This window comes from Engystomops pustulosus, chromosome 4 (genome assembly GCF_040894005.1).
Source record: "Engystomops pustulosus chromosome 4, aEngPut4.maternal, whole genome shotgun sequence".
Taxonomy (NCBI): Eukaryota; Metazoa; Chordata; class Amphibia; order Anura; family Leptodactylidae; genus Engystomops; species Engystomops pustulosus.
Window position 1 is genome coordinate 140,076,721 of NC_092414.1, and position 17,204 is coordinate 140,093,924.

Consider the following 17,204-nt stretch of genomic DNA (forward strand, 5'->3'; position numbering starts at 1 on the left):
TGAGTATAAACATTCTGTTTATATGAGAACAAGGCCTCTGGAAGAATGTCTTAAAGGGAATGTTCTGGTATATTCATCTGGCCTATAGCATTGCAGTATTCTATCACCTTTTCACGCCCCTATGCAGTTGATTTTCTGTGTTTTATACATGCGACTGCGCGCTAATCAAGATTGTGAGTCTGCATTTTCTAAGAGACTGGTGTGTCTTAGTGTCTGCTCTCATACCAGTACCGGTAGACATTTTTGGCTCATCCGAAAGTCACCTTACAACTGGCTGTTTTGAGCCCTAGATACCGATCTTTTACAAATGGAAGGAGTGAGATAAAAGAAAACAATATGTTAAATTTCCTGCTTTAGAATCTACCTATTTTATGGCAGTGACCTCACACATGAAGCAAAGGAATTTTTCATTGTTTGAGCTTCAGTTGGTATAAGTTGGTACACGTGTTTGTGGAACCAAAGACTTGGGTTGTCTATGTACATCAGACATCTGCCATTATATCTCATATATGGCTCCAGCTTTCATGTGTTTTCTGCTGGGAAAGAGCCAGGGGGATAAATTGCTGCCACACATCTCTTGAAGTGATTTGTTATTCTTTTTTCCCAATACTGTATATTTTATTGGTTTTTATTTCAAAATTACTTACAGTTGATTCATGTATACTTCATGTAAAAACATATTAGATGATCAGCCAGTCCCGTAAATATCAGTGAGTTTAGAACACATTGGGGCAGTCTGTACTATGTGCAGTTTGCCTGTGTATAGTGCAGGGTGCGCCAAATTCATGAATAGTGGTGCATGTTCTTCATGGATCTGGCGCTCCCTGCACTGCCCCGACAGAGTTCACCAACTTTTTTTTTAGGAGCACCTTTAACATAGGGCATGCAACACATTTCTGTCGGACTTTGCATGATAAATCTGGTGCTCGGTCCGACTGAGCACTGGGACGCCCCCTAATTTGTGTCCCATTATGCCTAGTGCAGCTGTGCCACAAAAGGGTCACGTGTGACACAATTGTGGTGTTAACATTTATTATATACCTGTGCAAGCAGTTTGAACCTAAAAGAACGTGGAAAGTCTGACGGAAAACTGGCGCAAAGCCCTTATTAAATATGTCCCATTATCTAATGTTCATGACCATATACCATCCAAACCTGCCAATTTCCCTACCTGCGGTGACTACTTAATTTTCTTTCAAGGCAGATGTCAGAAGTAGGTTTTGTTCACCTCTGATGTGTATTAACTTTATAGATTAGGGACATATGTCTGCCTCTGTGGCAGCTCTATTTAGGGATGTACATGTACAGTAGGGGTCATGGGTTCCATATGGTAGTTCTATTACATCTCTGTGAAAGTAGAGCTTTAATATGGTCATGTACATGAGTCTTAATGCTCATCAAGAACTTTCCACTTCATAAATGCACTCTGCCGGCTGTGTACTTGTACATCTGCGGATATGGTGCTTACCAGACACATGATAACCTCTACTTGCTCACTGTGTGTTGCTCACATTCCTCTCATAGCATTGCTACTATATTAAGATTCCCAAGAGCCTTTTAGGATTTAGAAGGTGCTTTCTAATGTAAAACGTTAGTCTTCGTGTCAGTGCAGCATGGAAAGAGAATGCTTTGTCTCTTTCACCTAATTGGATCTGGACAACAGTTATTTTTTATTGGCAAGGCTCTGACATGTAGCCTTGTTTCCAAAGATAAGGGGCCTCACTCTGGCAGCAGTCTAGAAAGAGTCTGGACACAAAGATTTGTAAATAAGCTAATAGCGGATACAAGAAAAGGTCAATGACGAGGGTAAAACGTAGGGTACAATAAATCCACCTGCATCTAAGGAAAAATATGTTGTCTAGGATTGGTCATCCACTTATTGTTTTTAGTAATGTAACTGACACATTGCCGATAAACAGTGTCCATGTACAATGGCTTCCTTTACTTTATTTGGCTACACCCCAGAATCATAATCACAAACTCTTACAGCAAGTTATCTCTTTTTTACCAGCTATGCTTCCATTTCTTTTATATTGGCTATCCCCTTAATCGCCGGGCCAATTTTGCCCTAAAGTTTGGAGGAGAAATGCTTGCTAGGGAGTGGATACCGTGGTCTTAAGGCTTTTTTAGTTGGATGTATGTCTTAGTATGTGATTGTGGTGTAGATTTAGCTAAAAAGTTAAGTTTATAAACTCTTTATAGGGAATGTGCATTAATATGCTGGGGATAAGTTCTGTCATGTAGTGTTCTGGAACCATGCCCACAAAACATAGCTTTGTGGAAAAGCACTGTGTTCACAGGATTATTGTAGGATTCCAAGAAGTCCTTTACCAGAGGCAGCCTTTTAATGGCAAAGTATCTTTAAAGAAAATCTACCATTTGATTTCATGCATTATGAACCAAACTTACCTGGAGAATGCTGTAGCCACACTGATACAGAATCATATCTTGTTTAATCCCTGAGAATTGAAAAAAAAAACAATTATAACATTCAGGATAATGAGGCCCTGTCGCTCATATGCCTGGCTTGGCGCTTTTCCTCTTACATTAGATATGTACTACTCGAGATAATGATGTAATCGCTGTGTTTTTTTGCCTGGCAGCTAGAAGTAGTCAATCGTTGAACCATCCTCCTGCTGTTGTGTATGAGTGATCAGGTGGATTAGTCCTGTCTGGACAGTTCAAGAAGCTCCACGTCTAATGTGCTTACGTATGGCACCCAGCAGCACCGAGCTTTCCCAGGGTGCCTAAATGTTATAATAGTTTTTTCAGCAAAACCACTCAACTCAGGGATTAAACAAGATAAGATTCTGCATCAGTGTAGTTACAACATTCTCAAGGTATAATTGGTTCATAATGCATGAAATCAAATGGTAGATTTCCTTTAAAGAATCTTCTTCCCTAATCAGGAAGCTCCTAAAAATTCTGGACAATGTTGGTGTGCTGGGATCCCTTGATAACTAGGGGGAAACCAACCTCAAGCACAGGTCATCGGAGGAATCCCATCACCTGACCATATGAGGTAAATCCACATTTTAGGCGATATTCACACTGCCGTGTGGAGTGTACGGCTGATGTATATAAGTTCCCCCATAGACAGCAATCAGTGCACGGCGCCATACGGGAGATAGGACATAGGACACTTTTCTATCTTTCCCCGGAATACAGCGCCATACTCCATATATCACCATGGAGAGGGGAGTCTCCTCCTTTCCCTGGCGCCGACTTGTGCCCGCCATACTACGGTGCAGGCGTATGTCTTTTTATTTTTATAAAAATAAATGCAATCAAAATAAATTACATATTTTATATTTTGACATTACCAGAAGAACTGTTACAATACAGTAGAAAACAATGGTGGGAATTTCCCATCCAACAGGTCGCGGAAGATATACTAAGTGCCTTAGAATTGCGCTGTAACCTGCAACCTGGCATATCCCACTTCGCAGCCCAGCACGGTCCACAATGAGCCCTTCTCTGCCCACTTGGAGTGGAGGTTGTAATGGGGGATAAGTCCCAGTTCTGCAGCATAATTTAGAAGCATTGTAGTGACAATCACATACAGACATTTTGCTTTACTGCTGCAGATTTTTTATTAACAACAAATAGATGATATGTAATTTATTTCGGTGTGGAAATTCGCCATTGCAAAGGTTTGCTCACCCCATACCCACAAGCCGATTTTGGTTGTTTTCTGACATTGGTGGAATAGCTGTGGAATTAGCACTGGAGTAAATCCAGCAGCCATTCCACTAATGTGAGCAGATACCCAAAAGTTTTTTTCCTTTACAAAGTATCATTTTGGTATAGAGTATCTAATTTTTAGTATTGAATTCTAAATTCTGGTATCAGTACTCTAGTCACCATATATTTATTAGATACTGTATCAATATTGACATATATTATCACCATACTGTTACTGCACTTCCTTCTCCAACTGTTTGCTGAAAATTCCTCTGCTGCAGTGAAATTATATCAGACAGAGGGAAGGGGAAGGTGCTAAGGGAGCATAGAGATAGGAGTAGACAGTAACACAGATTGTGAAGCTACAGCATGGAGGTGTTCTGGTAACACCACCTAGACCCCTTCTTGCTCATTATCATAATCTTACCTATAGATTTTAGAAGGAAGGAGACCATGGATAACAAAAGTAAGAAGATTACCATAACCACAGAGGCTGGATCTATAAGTAAATGCCCCTGGTTTATCATGCTTAATTTTGATGGTCGATTTCTTTAAATCTTTAAATCACCAGAAAAATAACATTTTGGAAATAGTCTCGGGAGTTATTCTCACTGTCATATTTGGGGTCATGTTATGGGCTACTTGGCATTAGCCTTGTAGGGGTTTTGCCTTTCTCTGAATCAATACTGTAGGATTTAAATGTTGAACTTGATAAAAAATTTCTTATTTTCAAACATACCTATTATGATACTTTGAATACTAACAGTGGCGTAACTAGGAGAGACAGGGCCCCCTAGCAGGCTACTGCATGGGGCCCCCCTTCCCACTTAAGAAATATACATATTTATATACTCACACATGTGAGATACAATCACATATAAATACACATGTGCATATACACACACATACAGTGACATATGCAACATACTCCCATACAGTGTATACAGACACCATATACACATCACAGATACTTCATATATACATCACAGTATATGTTATATACATATTATGCTGGACACGTGCAGTACAATATAGATATAATGGTGCACATCCTCCATTCTTTATTGTGTCAGGTTTGATGACGGGGCCCCCTGACACTGCGGGCCCCATAGCGGCTGCTATGGCTGCTACCGCTGTAGTTACGCCCATGAATACTAATGTTCCGTTTTATTTTGCCTTCACATTGAGCCTCAGTTTATGACCACAAAGTAATTGTTCCTCTACATAGTAGTGGCCAATCTTTTTTTCCCCTATACACCATTTACCATCTTAGCGCCTCCACATTATAGAATCCCATTTACTTAGTCCACCTCTGTTCCCCTGCACAGCCCCCACACAGTAGTAGTCTATCTTTGTGCCCTCGCACAGTAGTAGTCCACACTTTTAACACAACTATAGTGGTTACCTCCTTCTGCTTTATAACATACTAACATATGTAGATTGGATTGAGTTTCCTTTTATATTATGTGGTCTCAAAAGTGGTCTCAAAAGAGTGTTCAGTCTATAATACATAAAACATGGGGGCAAAATAGGCCGGTTACATAATCTGTGTAGCAATTGTCTGTGTCTGCTGAGCTTATGCTGAAGATTTAATGAACAGTGGCATGGAAGTTATTTCATCATGCAATCTGAAGAGATGCATTGTAGAGTGCCAGAAAGATTTCACTTTTATTAGAAGACATTGCACAAAAGTTATGTAATGGAATATGGGAGAAAAACATCATTAGAAGCTTTAATGTAGAAAATAACATGTACATAATAAGGTTCTGCAAGCATTGCCCGATTAGACATTGGACATGGAGATATGCATCTGCATTCTGGACAGTCATGCACATACAATCCTTGCAATGTGGTCTTTATATGCTAGATCAAGCAGCAGAGAAGGGCTGGGTATTGTCAATTGTATGTAAACTTGTGGTACTACCTGGCCATAATTATAATAATAAGTTCAAATAATAAAACTGCTCTGAGATGTTTCTCTTAGTGGTGAAGTTATCAGAATGTCCTGGCTTTCATATCATAGAACTTACTCCCCTTTGACCTATGCACATCATAATTTGCTGTGCAACAATCATATAAAGTATTAGTCAGTGTATCCACACACTTAAAGTGCCAACATGACAGTGTTATGCATATATTTTGACTAATATGAACATCCTTAACATTTTCTAGTTATTTTTATGTGATACAATGTTTTGAAACCATGGATGTAAAAAGGTTACATATCCAAATCTGAAGGTTTCGGTAGGCATTTGTCAGCCCCTTTTGTCAGAATAGACTTTTGCTTGTAGAAATAGCAAATCTTTTCAATTCTTTCATAGTATAAATACCAGCAGTGGATGTTCCGCCAGGTGAGAGGTGATGGGTGGTGGACTCTTGTTTGCTATAAGCTGACGCATTTGACTTCTTGTACGGACAATACAAACAAATGTTTTGGCAAATAAAGTGTTATCGGAGAACAGGGAAACTCATGATGTGACTTTATAGCAGTCATAAAAAAACAAACAGGTCGTGCCTTGCTTCATTGCAGCTTTGGAGAGTTACTACATTCATGTGCACTGATAAGGCTGAATTATAGCTTATAAGCCATGCCGAAGCAATATAATGTACTGTATATGCTGCAGACATGGTCAAGTAGTTTAGTAGTTCATACTAAGTGGACATTTTTTAATAGTAAATAATAATAAATAACAATAATGTGCGATGTAAAAATAAGATAATAGCTGGTGCTGCATAGGATGGTTTATGTCTGGTTATATCCATGGATTGACTCCAAAACTATGGCTTGTTTCTTGTTTCTTGTTTGTATTATAGCATAACCATAATAGGGATTAGGGATCCTTAATAGAGAAGTATAATAATACAGGATATAACAGTATTCCATCAGTATTTCACAGAAGAAGCTAGCTGTTTGTGAACAACTTTTAAAACTTAACATTTACTTACACAATTAAAAAGTTCTCAAATAACAGCACTACTTTATTTGTACATACAATATACTTATTTGTCACATGCAACATAATACTAGCAGAGGGAAATAGAAAAATGGAACAGTCTTACCCTCCGTTGTCTCTAGTGGTCTATGTGGGTCTTGAGTCTGTAAATGGGATACCCGGTTACTGACTTATATATACTTTTCTGTTTCTTTGGTTTGAGCCCTCTGATGAGTCCTAAATGGATGAAACGCATAAGGGTGTGTTTACAAAGGGGGTATTTGCACTCTGTTAGGGATTACTAGGGTAATCTTGCAAGGGAAAGTATATACTATGGTACTGCTCTTGTAAGGGCAGGAGTCCATCTAATTGGGGTATAGGAATAGACCCTAGGGAACTCTAGGATATTCTTGCCTATAATAATAATAATCTTTATTTATATAGCGCCATCAGGTTCCGTAGCGCTTTACAGATTTTGGGGAACATATACAAATAAAATAAGACATTACAGAATAACAACAGTCATATGAAACAATAGGATTTAGTGCCCTGCTCGCAAGAGCTTACAGGATGAAGGAGGGGGGTTTGACAATTTTTTTATATAAGGGAATGGAATAAAAATAATTTAATAAAAATAAATAAATGCTGCTGCTTGAACCAGCCATTAGCCGCCATCTTATACAGCCCATATAGACTCCAGCCAAAATTTTGACCACCAGAGACAACGGAGGTTAAGACTTTTCCAGTCTTCTTCTGTGGATATTTATTTGTGATCCATCTCCTGAGCTATATATCATCCTTATTTAATACACCCCTATTTATATAGTTTTCTGTTACACTATTCAGAAACGGAGCAGTTTTTTGCCTACAAGAAAAAGCAACTAATTGTAAATTCTGACAAAACACTGCTGGAATACTGATCAAATATTGATGCTGTCATTTTTTTTATCCCTTCCATTGACTATACTGGGCGTATTTTGGCACAAACACATAGTAAATATGTGAATAGCATAATAGATTCTTTTGAACCCCTGGATGTAATATGAATTGTAAATATGTTCCTGTGAAATAAACCTTAAATATCAAGGAATCGCCATTCCTGCAGGTGAAAACACCATGTTAATGAAGAGGTTCAGAGACGAATGCCCAAAGTCAATTTATGTGAGGGTAAATCTGGGTTCTTTCTCCACGTATATATAAAATGTGGTGTGAACCCAGCCTTAACAGCATTTCAAAAGTGCTATTTTTTATGATTTATAAAGTCAGGGGTTATAACTTTACACAGAAGTTAGATCATTTGCAGTCAGGTAGAATTGTGAAGGGAAGGCAGAATAAGGGTAATTTGGTAATCCTGATCCCTTTCCAACCTGTGTCTTATAAAACTTTAAGTTCATGACTGCGTTATACGTTCATTCTAGACAGAGAAGTAAAGGGAAGGAAGTCAGCTGAGAGAGACTTTTCATTCTGCATAAATGATGAAAGCGTAACTGTGAAGTTACCTGGCCAAAAATAGTTTTAGCACAGCTGAAGAGAGCTTTTGACAACAATTAAATAATCTATCATTTCCAGAGACCTCCAGCAAAATGTAGACTCCAAAAAACATATCATGTATAAAAACACTTCTTCATTTCATCTCGATTAAAAACATCAAGGTACCAAGGAAATAGAAACTGATGCGTTTCGAATCATGAAATTCTTAGTTTCTTTATCCTTGGTCCCTGAATACTTTTAATCAACATGAAATAAAGAAGTTTTTTTATAATATCATAATTTTTTTGAACCTACATTTTTCTGGAGTTCTATGGGAATTTAGAAGACTGTTGCTGAATATAGTATTTTTTTCTTTACTTATAAATAATTTATCAGCCCTTCTTATAAACTCATCTTTAGCTTACCCTGAAGTGGGGTGGGGGATTCATCCATGTTGTGACATCAACTTAGGGCACTGAGGCCAGAGCAGCTTCCATTGCTTCCCGTAAGGCTGAACTCCCCTCTGTAGCTCTTCTAGCACACAGATTATTACACACACACCTATGGACTGTTACACAGATAGACCTATAATCTAAACAGCCTTATGACTACTATACACACTACCTGCTATGGTGGATGTGTCAACCTGGCTGTTCAGCAGATGCTATCACTCTATCCTCATCCCAGGACAGAGGGGGATAAGGAGTACAGAGAAGGGAGGAGACATAGCACACAAAATAAAATGCAGTGGAAGCCTGGGATCGAGGGACTCTGGGGGCAAGGCTCCAGGTCCCAGAAAGAATGACAGGAGGTAGAGACAAAAGGAAGAGAGGCGCAGCTATCGTGTGATATCGTAATGGTCAATTAATGTAGAAGAGTAAGTGAAGACTCTCACCTTGATGAAGATGGTATAGGCATGTAATGAAATAGCTACCAGCAGCTGCCACTCCTGGGAGACCACGTTTGCCAAGGACCAGGATCCTGGAACGATGTGGAATGGAGGAAGAGCCCGACGAGAGGTTCAGGAAGGCGCTTGGTGCAAACAGCAGACGTAGAGATCCAATGGATAAAGGAATCTCTTTTATTATTGTTAAAAATATTTATCTCATAAAATGAGCATATGCATAACGTATTAAAAATACAGTGCGACGCGTTTCAGCTCTGGACTAGAGCTTTCATCAGGCATCTGATACCTGATGAAAGCTCTAGTCCAGAGCTGAAACGCGTCGCACTGTATTTTTAATACGTTATGCATATGCTCATTTTATGAGATAAATATTTTTAACAATAATAAAAGAGATTCCTTTATCCATTGGATCTCTACGTCTGCTGTTTGCACCAAGCGCCTTCCTGAACCTCTCGTCGGGCTCTTCCTACACAAAATAAAATAACCTTCATCCTATGTATTAGACTGCTGCGTTGATCGTACCCCTTCCCTTTACTGACCAGACTATAGCCTTGTATAAGTCTATAGAGAAGTTAGCGGTGTGCTGGAGGTGGACTCTGTGTGGATACATAAGCTGAGTGTACACAGAGCAGAAATGGCAGAGATGCTGCCCTGTAATTGCTGAGTGGAGACCAGAACTAGCAGAGTGCATAGCCCCAACTACCACTTCTCAATCCGTAGACTGCATCTCCTGTTCCCTCCTCTTTCACTATACGGATCCTTCTGAGCAATCAAAATGCCAAGCTGATGGAAGAGGGCTGAGACAGGATGATAGCAGAGGATTAGCAGAGAAATAGCTGCACTAAGTTAAAGAATGTATATTGGAAAAATGTTAGTTTTCAGCTATTCTAGAAAAAAACTTTACTTTACTTTACAGTTTCTCTTTAAACTTGTTCTTTCTCCCTTTAAGTGGAGCACACTGTAAAGTAAAGGTATAGCAACAATACACTTTAAATCCAACATTATGATAATAATCATTCTAATAAATTTAGCTCAATTCCTCCCTGTCTGAACCTGTCATCTCCCCGATTACATATCACCGTGACATATGCGCTTGAAGGTGAAGTGCCTGTGTTTTGTCGGCCTAGTCATGGGTGCCAGTACATCATCACTTGCCTTGTTTATTTTTGTCAGATACATGTCAATTCACCTACATGGTTCTAGTTTAGTTCAAAGGTAACTGGTGTGCTGACAGGTTCCCTTTATTATAGCAAGCAGGCAATTTTTAAAAGAACATGTTTACTTGTTTTTGTTCCCAAGTCTGAATGTATGGTAAAATGTCTTTATTATTCTTAATTTTGTATGGGTTTTACAATTACACTTTTATTTCTTCAGTGGACAGTTTGCCATTGTGAAAAGATGCAGAGAGAAGGCGTCTGGTAAAGATTATGCTGCCAAATTTATCAAGAAGAGACAAAGCCGCGCTAGTCGTAGAGGAGTGACACGGGAGGAGATAGAACGTGAGGTGAACATCCTACAGGACATTCAGCATCCTAACATCATCACTCTGCAGGATGTGTATGAGAACAAGACTGATGTGGTCCTCATCCTGGAGCTGTGAGTGCTTAATAAAAGAGGAAATCTATAAAGTGAACAGAAAAATGTGATAATAATGTGTGATCAATTATTAAATAAATCTTGTAGTCATTGACTAGAATAGGGCTGCTAACCTATCGGTTTTATAAAGGGATAATAATACTAAAAGGCTAATAAAAAACAACAAAGTAGTTGTCATTGACTTATTTTAGCAGTATATAATTTGTAGGAAAGCAAAACTTGTCAACATAAGCAGTATTAAAATGACGGAAGCATCAAAGTAGACACAGGAAAATCTGGACAACTCATATTCCAGGAGGAAATGAAGCAACTCTTCCTTCCTTCAACTTCCTTCTCATCCTAATATGTGAAATCTTTGACATTGTAACATTTGTAGGGGGTTCTGTAGCAATGGGGGAGGTCTCCTATTGTGTTATTACCATCACATTCTTTGTACATAAGCAGCCATTACTTTACATCAGTTTACTAATACAAAATGTAGCTTTTTTTGTTTTGTTTTTGCATTTCAGTTTTAAACTTTCTGTATTTTTGTGTTAAAATTGAACTTCACAGTGGCCCCATTTAATAGTCTTTGCAGTGTCCTGGAAAGAAGGAAGGAAATTGTATCACCATTTTAGACCATTTGTCTATTACAGTGGAAAATTTGAACATTTTAGATATTTTACATTTTTAGGCCATCTACAGCTTTTTATTGCAGTATAATGTGAATATACTGCTTTAATATTACTACACAATGATGAGATAAATAAAATATATTTATACAGGCATGACCTTTAATAGTTGCCAGGCACTTTGACATTAAAGGAAATGTGGACTTTCAGCAAATAATTGATATGGTTTATGTAAAGAAAAAGTTATACAATTTTCCAATATACTTTCTGTATCAATTCCTCACAGTTTTCTAGATCTCTGCTTGCTGTCATTCTATAGGAAACTTTTATGTTTACTTGCAGTCGATAGAAATCTGTTCATGGTCACACAGGTGCACGGCTCATTATACCACACAGCTCTGATTACTTTCTGTGATACAAATGATGAACCATGCACCTGTGTAACCATGGACAGATTTCTATATTGGTATATAGCAGGAAAGCAAGCAGAGATCTAGAAAACAGTAAGGAATTGATACAGAAAATATATTGTAAAATTGTATAACTTTTCCTTACACAAACTATATCAATGATTTTCTGAAAGTAGACAACCCCTTTAATCATCCAGCCCAGTTCTGTCAGCGCATCAATTGGAGCACAGTATAAATGTCAAGACTATACAATAATTTTCACAATTTGGGCTCCACTTCCATTTTCAAGAGATGAGTCAAGTTTAGTGGTTGTAGGGGTAGTGTCATTTCACAAACCCCTACATTGTGTTCTATTGTACTTACAAACATGTGTCATATTAAAGATAAGGATCTGACTTTTCAGATCACATAAGGCTTATGACTTTGTGAGCTACAGAACCAGAGATACAAGCAGCTAAATACATATGGAAATGTGAGCTGCAGATGAAGCTCTAATTCCCACCTATAACGGCCTGTATGTCCAGTTCTGCAGCTACTCATTAGCCGTAGAGGAGTGACACGGGAGGAGAACATCCTACGGGACATTCAGCATCCTAACATCATCACTTTATTTGCGGCCACATATACATCGCCACAGACGGCCGTCTGAATGTTCCCTAAGTCTGTATTTTATTACATAATAGAAATACGGTACTTTATAAAGAGTATGCTGTTAATTTTTGGCTAGTATAATTATTTTTCTGAATAATGATTATATCGACTAATGCAGTCACATTTCAGGACATCTATTTGGTTCAATTACATCCTATTTATAAATCATTCTTATCTACCCTAAATGTCATACATATGTAAGGGACTTGTAAAGTTCTATAAGATCCTGTTTAACATGTCACTGCTATTGACAGACATTCTATATCTAGTCTGTGGTTCACTAGACGGATGTTGCTCATTTTTACTTCCTTTATAACCGACATGTTAGCTTTTTTAAAGAGAACCTGTCAGCTTTCCTGGTGTTTTTTTCTATTTTAGTAAATGCCAATAATATTTAAGAAATACTATAATTCTACACTATAATACTGTAATACTATATAACAGTGATGGCGAACCTTTTGGAGACAGAGTGCCCAAACTACAACCAATACCCATTTACATGTCACAAAGTGCCAACATGACAATTTAAGCAGTAACTTATTGATCCCTGCTGTATCACAGGTTTCAATCATATTGGTGTCCTGAGTTCACCAATACAATAGAAAGATAATGAAGAAATTTGGATTGTAGCTTCCCTCCAGGATCCACTGAAGAGAAAGAATCAGGGGACCTAGAGCAGGAGCTCCAAAGATAATCCATCTCTATCCACACCTTTTTGCTCCTCCTGTAGTCCTGGCAGCCAAGCATATTGCTTTAAAATGGTGTTGAGCATGGCACATTCTGGGATGTCTTGGACCACAGGAGGAAGCTTTGAGTCTTGTCTGGCAAACTCTCTGTTGGCATGAAGCCCTGGGTGCCCACAGAAAGGGCTCTGAGTGCCACCTCTGGCACCAGTGCCATAGGTTCGCCACCACTGCTATATAACATACCAGATTTCTGCATTGTGTCATTCTATTTTTATTCCTCCTGGAAAATTTCTAAATAAATTAACAACTGGGTGTTATGCTATGACATTGCCCATTCAGCATTGTCGATGCCAAAGAGAATTTGGAAAGTTACTGCAATTTTTGCAATCACAGGACAGTGTGAAATGTGTTGCATGCCATATTTTATTGTATTTAGTATACAGTTGGTCCTCTCTGCCCACTGTGACCTCTGGTGAAGCTCTCTGGATGCCTCACTTTATTCCCAGGCTGCAATGATCAGCTGTAAGGTGTCTAAAGAAGTTTTAAAGAATTAATTCTTTTTCCTACGACAGCAAAAATTGAAAATCCAATTGTCGCAGGGACAAAAACATTTCTTTTTCTGGAATTACAATTATAAAATATACCATTTCTGACTTACAAGTTCAACTTAAAGTACAACTGTAAAGTATAAAAACTTTTGCCTAACTCTGCACTATAAGAAAAAATAAGCAATTCTCTAATTCACTATAATTAGCTATCTGCAGGTGTTTAGCTGCTAGCAGAGGTTTTACCTTGCCCCCCAGGCTAATCTCCATTTGCCATGCTTTCTGGTTGCCATGGGAAACCGTATAGTACAGCTAGAGATGACAGGAGGCTTGTTGAGATGGTCTGCAGGGCCTGTAGTGATGTCACAAGCATGTGACTCATAACATGCTTCAGGTCAGCCAATTACAAAATTACAAACAAGCTGTCCTGCATATTTTGAAAGTACTTGGTTCGATGCAAAGGACCTGTAGTGATGTCACAAGCATGCGACTCAACACATGCTTCAGATTGGCCAATTACAAACATGTTCTCCTCTTCTGGCTTCAGTGGGGTGAGCTGATGGGAATTATGGCTCTTCTTTGTGAACTGGCTCATTAGGCTCTGCGGACTAAGAAGAGCCGCCGCTTCTGGCTCCTGAACGGCTCCTTATTACACATATTATAGGGAGCCGCAGTCCAGCCAGTATCCCCGCTCCACACCACTTTTAACACAATTGTATCAAGTTAAGGGGGCGTGGTGAAATGGTTAGAGGCGGGGTTAAGTGGGCCATCAGGTCTCTGAGGGGAGCCAGCTCCTGTTGTTTGCATAAAAGAGCCGGCTCTTAGAGCCGTCTCGTTCTCGAACAACACATGACTACCAGATATATCTCAGGCTGAGAAGAAGCCAGCAGCATGATATAGCTATCGTTGGAATTGTTATCAAAGGTTCTCTCCAGCTGTGCTAACATTATTTTTTGTCAGTAACTTTACAGTTATGCTTTAAGTACAAACTTAAAGAACCAAACTTGTACATAACCTGGTAACTGCCTGTATTTATTGTGCAGAGAGGCTATGTTCTTGACTAAGTAGCTGTGAGTGGGTTAAAGAACAGTAGCAATCCAAGCATTATGTTTCAGTGCCACCACCAAGTGTCAAGCTTGTTTTATAATACATTCCCTCCAAGATCTGTACAGCTGAAATATTGATTATAACACCACACATGCATGCCTGGAGTCATATACTGTTCTACCGTTTTGTGGAGGTCATATATGTGATTCCCTCTTCTGTCTGGTTAGTGTTTCAGGAGGAGAACTGTTTGACTTCCTTGCTCAGAAAGAGTCATTGAGTGAAGAAGAGGCTACCAGGTTCATCAAACAGATACTAGAAGGTGTGAATTACCTTCACACACGCAAGATTGCACATTTTGACTTAAAGGTGACATTTTGTACAGAACTGTATGCATTCTGTGTGAAGTTATTTTTCTAAAGCAACCTGTCATGAGAATTTAGGTACACAAGCCTTCCCTATGCTGTTATCCAGGACAGTATTAGGAGTAATGTCCTTCTATATTCTGGGAGATTCCGCGTTAAGCAGAAATACTGTAGATCTTTGAAAACTGTATGTATTTGGCCTGTAAGGAGCCACGGGGTTAAAGGGCACCTACCACCACAAATCTACCTATAAAGGTAGATTGGGTGGTAGGTGGATCAATGGGACGTGAGGATAGCCCTTTTAAGGGCTAATCCTCACGTCCCTGCACTTTTTTGATAACTTTTATTAGATATTTATTCAAATTTACTTATGCGGCTACTGGGGCGTGGAGTAGCCGCATCTGAGGTTACACGAGGCGGCTACTCCACGCCCCGGTAGCCACTTTACCCCTCCTACTCACCCATCTTCGGCGCGCAGCTCCGCGTAGCTGCACGCCCTCGTCCGGCGATCCTGCCGTCTGCGCATGCGCAGAAGAGCAGGCCCGCGTCTGTTTCGGAGCAGTGACCGCGCAGGCGCGGGCCTGCTCTTCTGAGCATGCGCAGATGGCAGGATCGCCGGACGCCGAAGATGGGTGAGTAGAAGGGGTAAAGTGGCTACCGGGGTGTGGAGTAGCCGCCTCGTGTAATCTCAGATGCGGCTACTCCACGCCCCAGTAGCCGCATAAGTAAATTTGAATAAATATCTAATAAAAGTTATCAAAAAAGTGCAGGGACGTGAGGATTAGCCCTTAAAAGGGCTATCCTCACGTCCCATTGATCCACCTACCACCCAATCTACCTTTATAGGTAGATTTGTGGTGGTAGGTTCCCTTTAAATATGAGCCATGCTGGCATGTCCTGGTTAAATTGATGTTTCATAGTCCAGATAACATTTAAAACTACCTACATAAATTTGTAAAAGGCCTATAAATCCCTGTACAGAGGGCCATATTGAAGTTGGGCCCCTGGGAGCTGGGAGCAAAATCTTCTGGAGGCCCCCATTGAATGTAATCCAGACAGGTTAGAGCAATCACTATATAGAGCACTCTGGCAATCACTATATACAGCCCCTCAGCAATAACTATATACAGCCCCCCAGCAATCACCAATCATTATATAAAACCCACCGTAATCACTATTTATATCTTTCAGCAATAACTATATACAGCTTCCCGTAATCACTATATACAGCCCCCAGTAATCAGAATAAACAGCCCCCCCAGCAAGAAATATACATAGACCCCAGCAATAACTATATAGCACCCCCAGAAATAACTATATACAAACCCCCTGCAATCACAATATAAAGCCCCCAATAATCATGATATACAGCCCCCCAGCAATAACTATACACAGACCCTAGCAATAACTATATAGCGCCCCCCAGCAATAACTATATACAGCCCCCCAGCAATAACTATATACAGCCCCTAGCAATAACTATATACAGCCCCCCTGCAATCAATATATACAGCCCCCCAGCAATCACGATATACAGACCACTGAATTCACAATTTACATTCCCCCAGCAATCACAATATACAGCCACCCAGCAATCAATATACACAGCCCCCCAGAAATCACAATATATAGCTCCCCAGCAATCACTATATACAGCCCCCCGTAATCACTATATACAGCCCCCCTACAATAACTATATACAGTCCTTCAGCAATCACGATATACAGCTCACCAACAATCATAATATACAGCCCCCAGCAATCACAATACACAACCCCCAGCAATCACTATATACAGCCCCCTGTAATCACTATATACAGCCCCCCAGCAATTACTATATACAGTCCTTCAGCAATCATGATATACAGCTCCCCAGCAATCACTATATACAGCCCTCAGTAACCACTGTATATAGCCCCCCTATATAACTATATACAGCCCCCAGTAATCACTATATACAGCCCCTAGTAATTACTATATACTGCGCCCCATTAATAACTATATACAGCCCCCAGTAATCACTATATACAGCTGCCAGAAATCACTATATACAGTTCCTAGTAATTACCATATACTGCTCCCCAGCAATAACTATATACAGCCCCCAGTAATTACTATATACAGCTACCGTCAATCACTATATACAGTTCCCCAGCAATGACTATATACAGCCCTCAGTAATCACTATATACAGCCCCAAGCAATAACTATATACAGTCCCCAGTTATCACTATATACAGCCCTAAGTATGCAGGATATATAGACCCCAGTAAAATAATCATTCTTAACTCACCTTCTCCTG

General features: G+C 39.5%; 1 protein-coding gene across 5 annotated transcripts in view; it reads left to right on the forward strand.

Moving 5' to 3' along the window:
- DAPK2 (death associated protein kinase 2) overlaps positions 1 to 17,204 on the forward strand; it is a 52,192-nt gene that overhangs the window by 9,800 nt on the left and 25,188 nt on the right. For 3 of the 5 annotated variants that reach the window (XM_072147740.1, XM_072147738.1, XM_072147739.1), the window contains exons 3-4: positions 10,369 to 10,590; positions 14,768 to 14,906. In XM_072147740.1, coding sequence (XP_072003841.1) covers positions 10,369 to 10,590; positions 14,768 to 14,906 — 361 coding nt within the window. Of the gene's footprint in view, positions 1 to 10,368; positions 10,591 to 14,767; positions 14,907 to 17,204 lie in introns of those variants that run through there. The other 2 variants (XM_072147743.1, XM_072147741.1) reach the window with 2 other exon arrangements.